Genomic DNA, 13,455 nt, shown 5'->3' with positions numbered 1-13,455 from the left:
AGAAAGGGTTAACTGCCCTGATGAGGCCAGACCCTCAGAAGGGGTTAATGCTGCTGACCACGCAAAACACCTTTGCCTTAAAAGGACAGCGGTGTGCGAGTCCCAGAGCCTCCTCAGCGGGGAGGTAGCAGCGCCGGATATAGCACACCCTGTCTGCCTTAACAGCCAGCAGTAAGGTGCTCTGCGCTGCAATAGTGTGAAAAAGGAATCTTCTGCCTTAAAAGGCATAAGTGACTCACCAGCTGGCCGCGGTGACTGCTCTTCCTTAAGCCACAGTGCTCGGTGTCTGGTGTAGAGAGCGGGGAGCAGGAGGTTGCACGAGGTAATGGCCGGAAGAAGAAGAGGGGGCTGGGTCAGCTCCAGCGCGTGCTTTCCTGGCGCTTCCTGTCTGAGGCTATGATGACAGGCAGCAGAGAGGCGCGAAGCCACGCCCCCCGCCGCCGCATACTAACGGAGCCCGCGCTCCTCCGTCCCTGCTCCCCTGCCAGCAGAGAATTACACAAATGCCTGCAGCGGTGATATCCTGCAAGGACAAAACAGCAGTCACCACTTGAAACAGTAACAGTGGCTGCCGCCGCAGCCGCTGAAGCACTCAAACCATGAGAGCACTTACCCAGCTGAGCGCCACAGGGACCCCCAGGGATGTGTGGCGCCGTGGCCCTTTGCTCCCCCCACGGCTGAGCGCGCAGGGACCCCACAGAAGCGGTGTTCGTCTCCGCCAGGGAGCGCCCTGTATCCCCCGGGGCCGGTAGGCTTCTGCGGGGACCTCCTTAGGGGGTACGCAGATCTGCCAGGGGAGGGTCAGGGGTCCCAGCAGCGCCGAGACCCCCTGAGACCTCTAGACCACGGGGGGTCCAGGTCTCCGGAAATGATAGAACAAAAAATTCTTCTGAGGAGCTGCAAAGGCAGCGGCTATCCTCTGCGACCTCAAATTTTAGACTGAAGGACATGGGAGTAGGAGGAGCCTAAGCTGGAGGGGCCGGTCGTCACTTTTCCTAATCTGAGGTGAACTATCTTGTGGGGCTCCGCCTACCCACTAGTAATGGATCTGTGTCTCCCTTCCTTCCCTTATGCTGCTGAAAGATACGTATTCAGACTATAAGACGGACCCCCATCTTATAAAAAATATTTTTTCCTATTTTCCACCCCAAAATTTGGGGTGCGTCTTATGGTCCGGTGCGTCTTATAGTCCGAAAAATATGGTATATATAATTTTAAAAACATTTTTTTTTTACTTTACACATGCTTCAATAGTCTCCATGGGATTGCCTCTGCTACACACAGGCGATGATCAGAAATGCTGCCTGCAATGACAACCGCAGTGGTCTCCTACAAACCACGGGTTGTCATGCCAACCCATTGGCGACCCGCGGTCATGTGACACGGGTGCCGATGGGTGGGACTAGTGACGTCCTTCTGCCAGGGCCATGTTAGAGATTGACAGCTGCATTTAACATGTTAACAACCGCGCGCGCGCGGGGGGGGGGTGTCACGATTCCACCTGCAGCTGTTAGGGGCACATGACGGCTGTACAGATCAGCTTTCATGTCCTCGGAAAGATGCAGGCTCATGAACGGCACATGTCGGAAAGGGGTTAAAAGGGAATCTGTAGGATCAAACCTCCTAAGCCGTATATATTGACATGCAAGTTCTAAAAATCTGAATAACATGATACTTTGATATGTGCGATCTGATGTCTTATTCCAGAGAAATCCATGTTTTTTTTACATGTAAATGAGCTGTTTAGATCTATGGGCCGGACACGGATCTTACTGAGAATCTGCCTCCAGAGCTAATTTTAATTAAAGGGGTCGCTACCAGTGTGAGACACTACATCAGGATAGCAGACTGTCAGTCATTACATGTCTCACACTAGTAACTCCCCCTTTCACTTAAAACAAGCTCTGGAGGCAGATTCTCATGCAGATCAGTGTCTAGACCATAGATATTAACAGCTCATTTACATATAAGAAAAAGAATATGAATTTCTCTGGAACAAAACATTAGATCGCAGATCTAAAGGTGTGATTTTATTCAGCTTCCTATGACCTACATGCTCATATAGACGGCTTAGGAGGGTTGATCCTACTGACATATCTTTTAACCATGCATAAAAAGTCAAATTTTTTAAAAAATTCTACATTAATAAGCAAAATTTCACATATTGAGCTACTGTTATGTAAAATCATGAAGTATACCAATTAACAAGCATAAAAAGTTTCAATTTGTACAATATTTTGCATGGACTTGCAACATTTGACACATTGGTTTCAGACCCTTAGCTAACATTGAGAAGAATATTACAATGTTTAAAGAGGTTGATCAGTACTTTTTTATGAGGGCCTATCCTTAGGATAAGTCATCAGTATCAGATCAATGTGAGTGCAACACCCGGCACCCCCGCCGATCAGAAATATCTGGTGACTATACACAGCTTTGTCAACTGCATAGTGGCTGTGGCTGTTTAGTGCATTGAATGAATAGGGGTGGAGGTGCAGTACCGATCACATCCGCCCGCCATCAGCACCTGGAACAGCTGATCAGCGGGGGTGCCGGGTGTCTCACCCGCACCGATCTGCTATTGATGACCTATCCTAAGGATAGGCTCTCAGAAGAAAAGTACTGGACAACCTCTTTAAAAAGTAGTACTTACATAACTGGATTCAAAATTTATGATAATGTGCAAAACTTATTATAAATATTGAGTGGCGCAGTTAAAATCAGCGCAAACAATAATATTGTTGATAAATGTGGGCCCGCGTGTGCTTCCACTGAAATAATGTCTAAATACAGTTTTGTTATGCTTCATAAATAACATTTGAATTAATCCAAGTGAACTGAATGGAAAAAAATAAGATCTGAACTTAAATAAATTACACTTATACCTTCCAAGTTTTTTGCCCTCACCACTAAAGGCCTTGAATTTTAGTCTTGGTTTAACATATTCTTGGTCTTGATGGTCTTCCATATCTAAGCGGACTTGACCGCCATGTACCATTCGCTGCAGCTCTAAAGGAATTTCCCTAAAATATAATGGATAAATAATACATAGGAACAGGTGAAGAAATTATTTTGTTTCACAGCAAGTACAAGATTTTCTACCTATGATACAGTATGTCACATCTAATATAATAATGCATTGCTTATGGTTACAGTCAGGGGATGATTAAGGGTCTGAGTGCTCCTATGTTTGTACCTATACCTCTGGTAACTATGCTAAGGGAATTTTATTTAATTAGTGAATAGAAAAATACACTTAAATTTAACAAATATGTTTTTCTGTATTATGGTTTGCTATAATGGTCCTGTCCTCATACTACGCTGTCCTTTCATGGTGCCATCATAGTCTGATAACTGATCTGCTTTGACTTTTATAAAAAGTGCATTACATGTTGAAAGCTATATGAACACACTAATTAGCAGTTTGCCCATTATGGCAACATCAATGGCAAAAAGTGAGGCATCCAGCCATATAGTCTCCAAAATCTAAGATTGCTAAACTCGTATTATTGTATAAAGCTCCTGGCACCCATATGATTTTCATAGGGTGAATGTGAAAATAATTGGCAATGGAAGTGATCAATGTGTTCTGTCCCTTTAAATGTGGTAGCCAATTATTTTTTAATTTTCAAAAACTTTACTGGGAGCCTCCATATTGGAGATTTCCTTCCCGTATTGTTCATATAGACAGTGCAGCAGGGTGTCTGGACTTTATGGCAGCAGATATGAACGGGAATCAGTTGACAGAAATATCTCAAAAGATTATTATGATCTCTCCTAGAAGCAGTGCACACCAGCCCCTTCTGAGGACCAGGGGGTTACAATCCACACATAATATTAAGTGTATGAATTGTGTAGCAATCCTGCTTAATTGAGGCCTCTGGAAATGTCAATTTTTAAAAAAAATGCGGGAAGTGTGTCAGGTACTTGTGACTTATATACTATAAAAAGGAAGCTAAAAGGGGTATTCCCACCTCCAAGATCTTATCCCAATATGTAGTATGTTTAATAATAATAATAATAATATTAGCAAATACCTCCAATCAGAAATGAAGTATAGTTCTTCTGATAAGCTATGTTGCTTACTCCATGTGCAGGGCATTGCAGTAGCTTAGGTATCCATGGTTACGACAACTCATATAGTGACAATTAGCTAGTTGTTAGTGGTCATAACCAGCTACTGCAATGCCCTGCACATGAGGTAACCGACATAGCTTATCAGAAGAACTATACTTAATTTCTAATTGGAGGTATTTGCTAATATTATTATTATTATTATTATACCTAACACATATTGGGATAGGATACCCCTTTATTGTCATTTAAAAGTCTGCAAATGACTTTGCTCAAATATTCAGGAATGATCACAGCCCTCACAGAAGAAAGGAAGCAGAAGTGCTCACTGGAGTGCCCGTCCCCACAAAGCAATTCACCTGGCTATGCTGCTGTGTCTGGTACTACAGCTCAATCCCATTTACATGGATGGGCATCTGAGATGTAGTAGCAGCACAGGCACACATACATAGAGGGACCTAGAGGAACATTCTGCTAATTGTGCATTATGGTAACCACTGAGCATGTCTAGATCCCTTGCCCCAGAGTTCCTAAATGGAGTTGGGTAATTTCCATAATGTATCCTCAAATAAAGCATCTCATTTATGCACTGAGACTCAAAAGAACAGGATCCGTACTGCAGTACTTGGCAGCGGCCACTACACACTAAATGGAGCTACCCATTACAATCCCATTCAATGGAACAGCTAATTACCAGGGGTGGCGGACCTGCACTGACTTGATATTAATGAACTATCCAATGGTTAGGTCATCAATATCTTGCAAATGGACAAACCCTTTAAATGTAGATTTGTATACAAATTAAAAAGAAAGTTACCCTCTTTTAACGGATTCCAGAAACTGAGCATTGACTGGATCTGTGTAAGAACGAAGCTCTCCATCGTCTAAACTAAAGCCATTGCTCCATAGTTTGAGCAATATTTGCACCTGTCAAAAAAATGATAATGAACGCTTAGACAATACAAAAGGTGATAAAACACGTTATAATGAAAATTCTGAAATAGGCCAACGTGTTTAGAAATATAACTAGTGCAGTTATTACTTGTACATGGAAACACCACAATGTGTCTATAACAAAGAAAACTACTGTATAAGAACTACAGACACGGCCGTCTTATTTGCTTTAGTAGATTTGTGGACTTTCGCTGTTAGTTTCTCAAGATCTAAGTCAAAGTTCATGGCCAATCAGGATCATGGGCATGAGAGCAGAGAGGATTACCAACGTGTTGGCATAGAGACAGGCTAATGCCCTTGAAATGGTCAATCAGCCTTGACATAACAATCAGTGACGCACTGGAATGATAAGAGCAGTCTGTGATAACACGCATAGCAAGGCAGTAATAAACTGACACTACAGACCTATATTTACAAGTAACACATCAAAATATATTCTGTATTTCATCCCTTATAAAAAGAAAACTAGCTCAATAGCATATTACTTAATTCCTTTTCTATTGCAGCATGTCGTGCTATTATTCGTCCTGTCTTTTACTGTTTGGCAATGTTCGATGACCTATTGGATGGGGTCTGTCTCTTCTGCAGCACGTTGTCATGTTTTGTCGGCAGCACACAAACTAAGATCTTGGGCACTCTCATATTACGGCTCCTCTTTGTACAGAGCTGCCATAAAGCACTTACAAAAAGTACTTGGGTATACCAAGGACTACAAAAGAATTAGGGCTGATTTTATTAGGCACAGTAGTCAGCATACTATGAATTAGTTTCCTATGTAATTGGTATATGTGTATACTTGGAGTATTGATCTCCTTTGGGTAACAGACTGATGTGCGTAGATTCATTCTTTAACCTACAAATAAGTTTGGGGTTATGCGGATAGATAATATTTCTTTTCACCTATTTTATTTTTTCAAAGTTTTGAAATAAAAAAGTGATACTCACTTTTATTAAATGTAACAGATGAGATATAAGAAATAATATTAAAATAAAAGACAGGAAGAATAAAAACAACATATATTTGTATATACATAGTATCAGATGGTGGCAGGTACCAGTCATGCTTTTTTGACCACTCTCTTGGCGACATTACCTAATGTGATTTCCTCCTCTTCTTCTATTATTCATAGAGTATAAGTAGAACTAAAACAAAGGTGAGAAAAAAAAAGAAGAGAGAAAGAAGGGGACAAGGGGAGAAGAAAAAATAGGAAAAGACAACAGAAAGTACAGGGGCATTTACACAGCAAGATAGGCATGTACGAGTGTTGTTAAAAACGCTAGCTTCACAATTATCTTGCGGTGTAAACAGGCTGCCTTTTGCTTGTTCATTGGATGAAACTATCTTTTGCACAGCGTAAAAGATCATCTTTATTGGCAGTGCATCGTCCTGTGTAAACAGGACTCGCACCGCCGTGACCTATGGCAGCCTATGCGCACTGAGTGATGTAGTATAGATTGCTCAGTGCACATCATTGGCTCAGTGTACATCATTGGCTTTGGTCTTTCAGTGTAAACAGGCAGCCAACGACCGGTGATCATATCATGCTGTCAGTCGGTGCGTGTAAAAGGACCTTAAGAGAGATAAATGTCAGTCAAATAATGGTTTGGTCGATCGTTCAGCGGATAGCCGACTCTCCCATACACAGGAGGACTCATTTGGCCAAGAACTCTTGTGTTCTCTATCTCCAAGAAAACAATGTGATTGGCAGTGGAAAATCATACATCTTTATCGACCATCAGTCAAGCGGCATCTACATAAAAAGTAGACCGTCGGCCAAACCTGTCGATATTGGTGGGTTCGGTCAACATTAGTCTAATGTGTGTGTGAGAACTAGAAGAAAAGTGTTACATCATTCATCAATCCCTCAAAGAGAGACAAAATATTAGTCTGAAATGAAGTGGAAAACTATCAAATGTCTGGAATCCAAGGTAACCAGGTTTTTTCTTAAATATAGTAACCTTGTCCTGAAATATACTGAATAGTTTCTAACTGATCATTATATAGGAGAGTTTTAGTTCTATGTTCCAAAGCTAAGCAGGTTTCCAAGCCACTGTGATTGTGATTGTGGGTGCTAGAGACATGAATGAGTTTATTGCTCAGTGTGTTAGGTCTATTCAATAATCCGCCCATGGGGACCATTCAAGGGATATATGAGTGACATACTGTAAAAGATACTAAAAGCATACCTAAAAGTGGTGTACTTGTGACAGGACCACCATATATGTATGTATAATAGTGAGCTCTCACTCCACAACTTCAAAAGCAACCAGAGAAAGCCACCTCAACTTCTGAGGTGTCAAATACCATCTCATGAGGAGTTTATATGCACATTCAATCAGAGCAGTATCAGTTGAAAGTTTGGCTATGGACTTTTATGGACAGATATTTTGACTATTTTTGAAATACAAGGATTCTTCAAGATCCTCCTCCCAACGTAAGATGTAGGAACGTTTGTTTGAAAAATAGAAAAATCACTTGTACAGTGTGGAGACATTTCATAATCCTCAAGGATTATTAAAACATTACAGCTTGGGCTACGTGGGGACTTGTGTTGCTGGACATCCATTCTCTCACAAGTTGCGGGATCAGAAACATTTGTGCAACTTGCCTGTGGCTTGCTATCACTTGGCAGATTTAGAGCTCAGATTTTGCTGAAAATAAACCAGCAACAAGTTGCAGTCTAAAGAAAGTGTGTCACAGAAAATCTAACATATTTGGAAACATACAGTACAGACCAAAAGTTTGGACACACCTTCTCATTTAAAGATTTTTCGGTATTTTCATGAAAACAAAGTAGCCACCTTTTGCTTTGATGACTGCTTTGCACACTCTTGGCATTCTCTTGATGAGCTTCAAGAGGTAGTCACCGGAAATGGTCTTCCAACAATCTTGAAGGAGTTCCCAGAGATGCTTAGCACTTGTTGGCCCTTTTGCCTTCACTCTGCGGTCCAGCTCACCCCAAACCATCTCGATTGGGTTCAGGTCTGGTGACTGTGGAGGCCAGGTCATCTGGCGTAGCACAACATCACTCTCTTTCTTGGTCAAATAGCCCTTACAGAGCCTGGAGGTGTGTTTGGGGTCATTGTCCTGTTGAAAAATAAATGATGGTCCAATTAAACGCAAACCGGATGGAATGGCATGCCGCTGCAAGATGCTGTGGTAGCCATGCTGGTTCAGTATGCCTTCAATTTTGAATAAATCCCCAACAGTGTCACCAGCAAAGCACCCCCACACCATCACACCTCCTCCTCCATGCTTCACGGGGGGAACCAGACATGTAGAGTCCATCCGTTCATCTTTTCTGCGTCGCACAAAGACACGGTGGCTGGAACCAAAGATCTCAAATTTGGACTCATCAGACCAAAGCACAGATTTCCACTGGTCTAATGTCCATTCCATGTGTTCTTTAGCCCAAAAAGTCTCTTCTGCTTGTTTCCTGTCCTTAGCAGTGGTTTCCTAGCAGCTATTTTACCATGAAGGCCTGCTGCACAAAGTCTCCTCTTAACAGTTGTTGTAGAGATGTGTCTGCTGCTAGAACTCTGTGTGGCATTGACCTGGTCGCTAATCTGAGCTGCTGTTAACCTGCGATTTCTGAGGCTGGTGACTCGGATAAACTTATCCTCAGAAGCAGAGGTGACTCTTGGTCTTCCTTTCCTGGGGCGGTCCTGATGTGAGCCAGTTTCTTTGTAGCGCTTGATGGTTTTAGCAACTGCACTTGGGGACACATTCAAAGTTTTCCCAATTTTTCTGACTGACTGACCTTCATTTCTTAAAGTAATGATGGCCACTCGTTTTTCTTTACTTAGAATTTGTATTATGGCAATAAAAAAGCAGCTAACAGTCTATTCAGTAGGACTATCAGCTGTGTATCCACCTGACTTCTGCACAACACAACTGATGGTCCCAACCCCATTTATAAGGCAAGAAATCCCACTTATTAAACCTCACAGGGCACACCTGTGAAGTGAAAACCATTTCCGGTGACTACCTCTTGAAGCTCATCAAGAGAATGTCAACAATGTGCAAAGCAGTCATCAAAGCAAAAGGTGGCTACTTTGAAGAACCTAGAATATAAGACATATTTTCAGTTGTTTCACACTTTTTTGTTAAGTATATAATTCCACATGTGTTAATTCATAATTTTGATGCCTTCAGTGTGAATGTACAATTTTCATAGTCATGAAAATACAGAAAAATCTTTAAATGAGAAGGTGTGTCCAAACTTTTGGTCTGTACTGTATGCAACTCTATCCCTTTTGCAGCATGTCCCAGGTCACAATGCGACACCATAGGAAATCATTAGAGTTAAATGTTGCAATTTGTTTCTGCGACTGCAGTGTTTGGCGATACGTGTCATTGTGCAGTCCTAGCATTAAACATTTGTGTTCAAAAATAGATTTAGTACTTAGATTGCCATCTTTTTGTTTTAGTGATCCCATCAAGAATTTGCTGAAAACGGAAATGTGCCAAAGAGGACATACCGTGAATAGAAGAAAAGACATCTTCAGATCTTATTCTTGTCCCATCTACAAAGACGGCAATATGTAGAAGACCCTTCTTGCCTACCACAGTAACTTCCCCCACACTTTGGCCAGAAGGAAAATTTGTATTGTTAACTAATGGGGTAAGAGGAGTATGAGCAAAGTGAAGATGGTACCATTTTGATAGGTGATTTCAAAGTGCCAGGGAATGGGACAGCAAAGAAGTTAATATAGCAGGTTGGGAGGAATGACTAGACCACAAGAGCATTTTAATATTGAAGTCTGGTACTGCTCTTGTATCCACTGAAACCCAACATGGGTCAGAGACTACAGCTCCATTTGAACTTGTTGGGCTAGCTGAGCTGCATGATAGTACTTTTCTATTGGCAATACTCCTAATCAACCCAAGGGTTTAGGAGAAAACAAGGTAGACAGGGGATCATCTTCATTTTACACTGACAAATGTAAGAATGTGGGACTTCAGTGCAGATAAGTCTCAATGTGCAACTGACAGGGGAAACACAACTACTTTTAAGTTAGACTTCAAAAAAAATCTAACATTTTGCTGATGCAAAGTATTTGTAAGTTTTCTATATAACCGAGAGATGTGGAATAAAGATACACATCGGTAATAGCTTCTCACAATTCTGATTTTAATCTTTGCTCCCCCCACTCCCTTCTCTTAATGTTAGAAATGGCTGCAGTGAGGGTTGTACACAGATCGCCATATCTGGAGAAAAGGAAAAGCGTTTACAGTCTCAGGGAGGGCAGAAAAAAAAGGTTATATAAAAGAAGGAACGCACATGGAGAGGAAATAAGTACAGAATAGAAGCTTTACAAATTGGAGGCTGAGCTAATGAGGACAGAAGCACCACTGATACAAACAGACCTAAAATGCAGCCTACAATACGGAGAAGGACACTGCCATAAGAGAAAAAATAAATTATATCTGTGAGTTCAAAGATATCACAGATTTTAACATTAAGTGGCACATACAGTGGAGGAAATAAGTATTTGATTCCTTGCCGTTTTTGTAAGTTTGCCCACTGACAAAGACATGAATAGTCTATAATTTTAAGAGTAGGTTAAAATTAACATTGAGAGATAGAATATCAAAAAAAAAATCAAGAAAATCACATTGTATAAATTAGATAAATGTATTTGCATTTTGCAGTGAGAAATAAGTATTTGATCCCTCTGGCAAACAACACTTAATATTTGGTGGCAAAACCCTTGTTGACAAGCACAGCAGACGTTTTTTGCAGTTGATGAGGGTTGCGCACATGTCAGGAGGAATTTTGGTCCACTCCATCTCTAGATCATTAAGATTCTGAGGCTGTCGTTTGACAACTCGGAGCTTCAACTCCCTCCATAAATTTTCTATGGGATTAAGGTCTGGAGACTGGCTAGGCCACTCCATGACCTTACTGTGCTTCTTTTTGAGCCACTCCTTTGTTGCCTTGCCTGTATGTTTTGGGTCACTGTCTTGCTGGAAGACCCAGCCACGGCCCATCTTCAATGCTCTTACTGAGGGAAGGAGGTTGTTGGCCAAAATCTCGCGAAACATGACCACATCCATCTTCCCTTTACTACGGTGCAGTCGTCATGTCCCCTTTGCAGAAAAGCACCCCCAATGTATAATGTTTCCTCCACCATGCTTCATGGTTGGGACAATGTTCTTAGAGTTGTACTCATCCTTCTTCTTCCTCCAAACACAGTGAGTTAATGCCAAAGAGCTCAATTTTTGTCTGATCTGACCACAGCACCTTCTTCCAATGACTCACAGAATCATCCAGGTGTTCATTGGTAAAACTTCAGACGGGCCTGCACATGTACCTTCTTGAGCAGGGGGACCTTGCGGGCACTGCAGGATTTTAAACCTTTAAGGCGTAATGTGTTACCAATGGTTTTCTTGGTGATTGTGGTCCCAGCTGCCTTGAGATCATTAACAAGTTCCCCCGTGTAGTTTTACGCTGATCTCTCACCTTCCTCATGATCAAGGACACCCCACAAGGTGAGATTTTGCATGGTGCCCCAGATCGATGTCGATTAACAGTCATTTTGTATTTCTTCCATTTTCTTACTATTGCACCAACAGTTGTCTCATTCTCACCCAGCGTCTTACTTATGATTTTGTAGCCCATTCCAGATTTGTGCAGGTCTATGATCTTGTCCCTGACATCCTTAGAAAGCTCTTTGGTCTTGCCCATGTTGTAGAGGTTAGAGTCTGAAGGATTAATTGAATCTGTGGACAGGAGTTTTATATACAGGTGACTATGTAAGACAGCTGTCTTTAATGCAGGTAACGAGTTGATTAGAAGCGTCTAACTGGTCTGTAGGAGCCAGAACTTATAATGGTTTGTAGGGGATCAAATACTTATTTCTCACTGCAAAATGCAAATAAATTTTTCAAATTTATAAAATGTGGTTTTTTTTGGATATTCTATCTCTCAATGTTAAAATGAACCTACCCTTAAAATTATAGACTGTTCATGTCTTTGTCAGTGGGCAAACTTACAAAAACAGCAGGGGATCAAATACTTATTTCACCCATTGTATGTCCTGATTAGGTACAATGGAGACATTAGATGAAAGCTTTAGAAAAAAAGACCCCTCATATGTTTGTATGAGAGAGCACACTGAAGGTTTTTAAGGAGTGGGATCACAGCATGACAGTGACAGTTGCTCTTACAAACCTACCCTTTCCTGCTCGGATTCTGAACTTAAAGAGGTTGTCCACTACTTTTAACATTGATGGCCTATCCTAAGGATAGGTCGTCAATGTTTGATCAGCCGGGGTCTGACACCCAGCACCCATGCCGATCAGTTGTTACAGGTGTTGGCGGCTGCCAGCTGGAAGTACTTACTTGCAGAGCTGGCCGTCTGCTTGTAGTTGCTACCGCAGGGTACTGCACATTCGCTTCCTATTGAGTTGACTAGGATGTGGATGTGCAGTACCCTGTGGCAACCAATCCAAGTAGATGGTCAGCTCCGCAAGTAAGTACTTCCAGCCGGTGGTATCGATAACAGATGATCGGCAGTGTTAAAAGTAGTGGACAACCTCTTTAATACTAAGAGTCTTGGCTTTAAAATGTCACCTAACTCGTAACCCTCCTCTTGATCTTCAATTCACAGTTATAAAAGTACATACTGCCAGAACATAATACTCATGTACTTTGCGGTCAAATGCTTAAACTTAGCTGAAAGGGATTCTCCACTTTGGACAATGCCTACATGTTGTAAGGACCCCTTAACAAAAAGCTGAGCACAAAGGATTGCCCTGATGGGTACCCCAGCAATCCGATGTAATATGTAGAAAACATGGCAGTAAGTGTCCTATTTTTCTACATCATTAAGTATTAGATATTTCTCATTCAAATTAATATATTGTCTCATTTCCGAGGACCTGTCCAGCGTTACAAAGACAATGTCTCTGTAATTCCTCTACACTCTGGTAAAGGGATTACAATTCTCCTCTATTAGATGAGAAACACATTGAAAATATATTCTTTACCTGCTCCAGTTTCTACATTGCAATTCACAGTAAAATCATGTGTGGTTTTGCCATGCGGGACACTAATACTACTACTAAGTGTACTAGCACCCTAAAGAGATTATTCACAGTTTATTACAAAACCATAAGATGAAAGCGCTTACATCAGGTCCTCCAGGAAAGAGTTCCTCCCCGTGAATGTATTCAGATTGCCTTATTGATGAATCACCCAGAATGTAACCACCACCGGAAAAAGACTGGAAAAATAGATACCAATCATTAATAACTTTATAGCTGCCAGAGAAAATTGCAGAAGTCTTGAAAAATAAGGGTGAACACAGTAAATATTGAGTCTTTGCATAAACTTCATGTATTTATCAATAAGTTTTAAAGTGTATGAAATGCTGATAATTGTACTTGAGTAACCATAGAAACATCTGACCAAAAGAGCT

The 13,455-nt window shown here is 41.4% G+C and overlaps 1 protein-coding gene across 2 annotated transcripts in view; it reads right to left on the bottom strand.

Annotated features, from left to right (window-relative positions):
* The window catches only part of UBXN2B (UBX domain protein 2B), a 65,743-nt gene that overhangs the window by 29,755 nt on the left and 22,533 nt on the right, over positions 1 to 13,455 (bottom strand). For both annotated transcript variants that reach the window (XM_073679330.1, XM_073679331.1), the window contains exons 4-6: positions 13,168 to 13,260; positions 4,892 to 5,001; positions 2,886 to 3,023 (exon numbers count right to left, since the gene is read on the bottom strand). In XM_073679330.1, coding sequence (XP_073535431.1) covers positions 2,886 to 3,023; positions 4,892 to 5,001; positions 13,168 to 13,260 — 341 coding nt within the window. The remainder of the gene's footprint in view (positions 1 to 2,885; positions 3,024 to 4,891; positions 5,002 to 13,167; positions 13,261 to 13,455) is intronic.

The sequence above is a fragment of the Phyllobates terribilis genome, unplaced genomic scaffold (genome assembly GCF_046119375.1).
Source record: "Phyllobates terribilis strain yellow unplaced genomic scaffold, ASM4611937v1 Scaffold_4__5_contigs__length_816908805, whole genome shotgun sequence".
NCBI classification, from domain to species: domain Eukaryota; kingdom Metazoa; phylum Chordata; class Amphibia; order Anura; family Dendrobatidae; genus Phyllobates; species Phyllobates terribilis.
The sequence above is the reverse complement of the archived record's forward strand: the minus strand, read 5'-3'. Positions and strand labels throughout refer to the sequence as shown.